Source organism: Sycon ciliatum, chromosome 1 (genome assembly GCF_964019385.1).
Source record: "Sycon ciliatum chromosome 1, ocSycCili1.1, whole genome shotgun sequence".
NCBI classification, from domain to species: Eukaryota; Metazoa; Porifera; class Calcarea; order Leucosolenida; family Sycettidae; genus Sycon; species Sycon ciliatum.
The window spans coordinates 74,024,825-74,028,551 of NC_088643.1; the positions used below are offsets into that span (position 1 = coordinate 74,024,825).

The 3,727-nt window shown below is 52.7% G+C and overlaps 1 protein-coding gene across 1 annotated transcript; it reads right to left on the bottom strand.

The window, feature by feature from the left end:
• Positions 1-2,499: 2,499 nt before the first annotated feature.
• Positions 2,500-3,628, bottom strand: LOC135805388 (protein D2-like). The gene has a single exon (XM_065319415.1). It carries the CDS (start codon positions 3,501-3,503, stop codon positions 2,826-2,828), a length of 678 nt encoding a protein of 225 aa, XP_065175487.1. The 5' UTR covers positions 3,504-3,628; the 3' UTR covers positions 2,500-2,825.
• Between the last annotated feature and the right edge of the window lie 99 nt (positions 3,629-3,727).

The window sequence follows — 3,727 nt, forward strand, 5'->3', positions numbered from 1 at the left end:
GCTCCTTTCTCTTGTCGGCGAGCATAGAGGCGACACGCTTGAAAAAAGCGGAGGCGGACTTGCCGTAGCCGCCGGAAGCGCTGAACACAATGGGAGAAAAAGACGCGTGTTCAACTTCCCGGACGCGTTCTTCGTACGCGCGCCTTTTCTCGGCCTCATGCTTCCGGTAGGTGGCTGTGATGGACTGTTGGCGGTTGGAGCGGGCGTGCGGGTTGCATACCCGGATGTCCAGTAGTGCCCGTTCGAAACGTCCACCCCAGACACCCGATGCGGCCACATCCAGGCGGGCACCGTCCTCGGAGATGGCGGAGCGGTGACGGAAGGTCTCACCGGTTAGCGGCTGGAGATGTGGCTCGACCTGGACATCATGGGCCACTTCACGCAGGAGAGATGCGGTGAGATCCCGAAGGTCATTATGCCGCATGGCGGGGTAGCCACCAGTTGGGCAAGACAGCGCGTGTTCCGGTGAAAACGCTTTGCCGCACACACATTCTGTTGGCAGGCCTGGAGGGGTCCAACCATGTACCATACCGTAGGCAGAGAGCGTCCCAGAACGCCTGCTTGTGTAGGTTGAAACCATACTGATGAAGGGGCCGACAGGTCAACCAGCTGGAGGCGCCCTTTTCAGCAGCAAGATTCAGGGTGCGCTCTGTGGTGCTGGTGGAGGTGGCAATGACCGAGGCAACCGCTTCCTTCGCCAGGCGCCGGGACTGGGAAACAATCTCTGCCTTCGCTGTGATGGTGGCAGCTGGGACGCCTTCTGCTGACTGATCTTGCTGGAGGATCTTCTGCACGAGAGACTTGGTACAATGTAATATGCATAGAGTCCTGGAACTGGGAGGCAAGGGAGGATGGGTTGACGATCCCCAGCCCTCCGTCCCTGCACGGTAGGGCCAGCATGGCACGCTCGATGTCTCCTGGCGGGACGCGGTTGATGATGGCAGGGATGAATTTGGTACGGATTCTTTCCTCCAAGGGTGCGAGCAGGTCGGCCGTATTTGGCACTGTCCGGGCGACAAAGGACCACTGATGGCGAACTCCCTGGCCGAAGGCAGCAAATGCCGCTTGTGGTTGGGTGCGGGCGAACTCAGCCAGAACATCCACTTCGCGACACCACTCATCCACCTTGCCTGACACATATGCCGAACAGAATGTTGGTGATCCGAGGACGGCACCTAGGTGGCGACACCCATCCGACCGGATGTCTATGCTGGAGTCCTGGAAGATTTCCCTGGCTCGATCTAAGCACTCGGGCTTCACCAAAAGTATCGACTTTTTGGCGTTGATGTAGTATCCATAGGATGGACCTTCTTCTTCCAGGATGGACCACCACTTATGAAGCCTGGTGAGAGTGCTTGCTGCTGTGGAATCATCTGCGAACCACGCTTGTACGGCTTTGCTAGAGGCAGCACGACGGATGAGAGGCACGGTGCCCAACGCATACATTGCCATTGCGAGCGGATCGCCTTGTGTAGTTCCTTCACAGGAGAGAATGGTCTCGCCACCGACGAACAGCCGGGATGGGGACCGGTACGTATTGACGATGGTGGTGGAGAATTCTGGGCACAGATGCTGGATGTTGCGAATGCATATCGGTCACGTGTCGCGTCCAGTAGATCGCAGATATCGATCTACACTACAGAAGTCATCTTCCTGTCCCTCCAGGAAATCGCGATTCCACGGATCCAACAAATTTCGCGATTTTGGTCCAAACCCGCGATTTTCAGCAAAATCCGCGATTTCCCACTTTTTTTGTTGTTTTCTGCACTATATGTCACATTTTTATGCACTTTTCACGCAGTTCTTTCCATGATCCTGTAGGTTATTTGCACAGTACGACTCCCGAGTAGATATACGATGCAAATAATTTCGTGATTTGGCCCAAATCCGCAATTTCTGGAAATAATTCCGCGAATTCCTGGCAAGTTCTGCATCATTCCGCACTTTTCGTCGCATTTTTTGTTACTTTCTGCCGCAATTTCTTGCGCAAGTTTTCGAGAGATTTTTCCGCAAATTCCCGCAGGGACAGATCTTCTTCTTCTGCTGCCAGTGCCACTTCTTTGGTTTTGTCGAAGAAGTAGTCCAGGCAGGCAGGGAGCAGTAAAATACTCCCTAGTGTATACAGCTCCGGGACCCTGGTTTAACCGTTTTGATCGACCTCTTTGACTTTTCCTCCATGGCCAGCTACAGACACTGGCAGTGGAATGCTCCACGTGTCCCCTTGCCCATGTCCATGATGATTGCTTCCCCTGCACATGGTACATAGTCATTGACAGTAATTTTAACACACCTACGACCTCAGACATGGCTATCGCGGAAGCGATGATAGCGAACAGCTATGTTAGACATAGCAACTTGTGCTGGGATTTAACACACACAAACACACACACACACTCTCTCTCTCTCTCTCTCTCTCTCTCTCTCTCTCTCTCTCTCTCTCTCTCTCTCTCTCTCCCCTCTCTCTCCTTTTCTCCAGTTTGACGCGGACAGGCCCATCTCTCAGCAGTGGCAAAGGCAAAGCTGTGCATATCGTTATTGATGCTACGCCACTGGGCAGTATGTGATGCCACCTGTGCTAGGCTGTGGCACTACATACCGGTACTACATGTACATGTACATTGCTACATGTAGTAAAAAAAAAGGAGAGTAAAACTGTACATCCACTACAAACGCCAACTGGCAAGCTATAATGATCTAATAGATGTTGCAAGGAGAAGAAATAACGCTACGCTGGTCACTGACTGCAGCAATCACGCAGTGCAAAGAGTGCCGCAGCATTACTTCTCGTGTACGTCGTGTATGTCTGACCGAAGAGGGCACATCGGTTAGTCCACAAGTTTAGAGTAGAGAGTCGGCACATAGTCATCCCACTCTGCTTGGAAGAAGTTGCCAGCAACCAGTTTCAAATTATGTTCGCTAACAAACTTTGTGATGCAGCTTTTCGGTCGGTTCTTGGTTGACGTAGGGGTGACCTTGGGATCAGCTGGTGAGATGGTGCTTGGTTGCTCATAAATCAAGAAAACGTAACGGTGAAGTCCTGTGTCTGGAGGCGGACCAGCACCGATATAACCGAACAGAGACTGGCCTTCCCCCACCTTGCCAGAGCCGGGCACATTGAAGACAAGCCAGTGTCGCCACTCACGGTACGTCGGTTCAGCCCTGCTTGGGGCGTCTGGGTCCACCATTGCCACTGTGTACAGCTTTCCAGGCTCGTCCTGCCACGTTACCGCGGGGGCATTCTGCACGAGAGTGGGGGTCAAAATGTTACCCTCCTGTGCATCGGCTTCAGCATACTTCACGGTGGCGATGGCCGGAGGAGCCTCAGGAATTACGTCAGGAACGACCTCGAATTTCGCAAAGGCCATTGTGTTCGCAAGGCGAGAAAAGCAGAACGTGGCACTGGAAGGTCTGAGCGATGCCTGGACTCTCGGAGCGAGAGAATGGATCTTACGGGTGTGTCTCACTACCTGCCTTCCAACAACAGATGCTAAGATACTGCTCATAATCGTGCCTTCAGAACATCTACAAACGATAGCTCGTCCGTTTCGAACCTATGTTGCAGAAATGTTTTCTTTTCTTTTCTGTTCAGCTCAGCTGATGATCTGAGGCTAGCTGAGCTCATCTCAGTGACCAGCTCAATTTTTAGTTTTGAAAAGTTAGTTTGTTTTGACTTTTCTGTTTGGATCTCGAAGGTCGAGCCGGCCTCAACGGCGACACGACCACGTGA

Coding starts and splice junctions, on each gene's coding strand:
- LOC135805388 (XM_065319415.1), bottom strand. CDS start 3,503: ATGAGCAGTATCTTAGCATCTGTTGTTGGAAGGCAGGTAGTGAGACAC.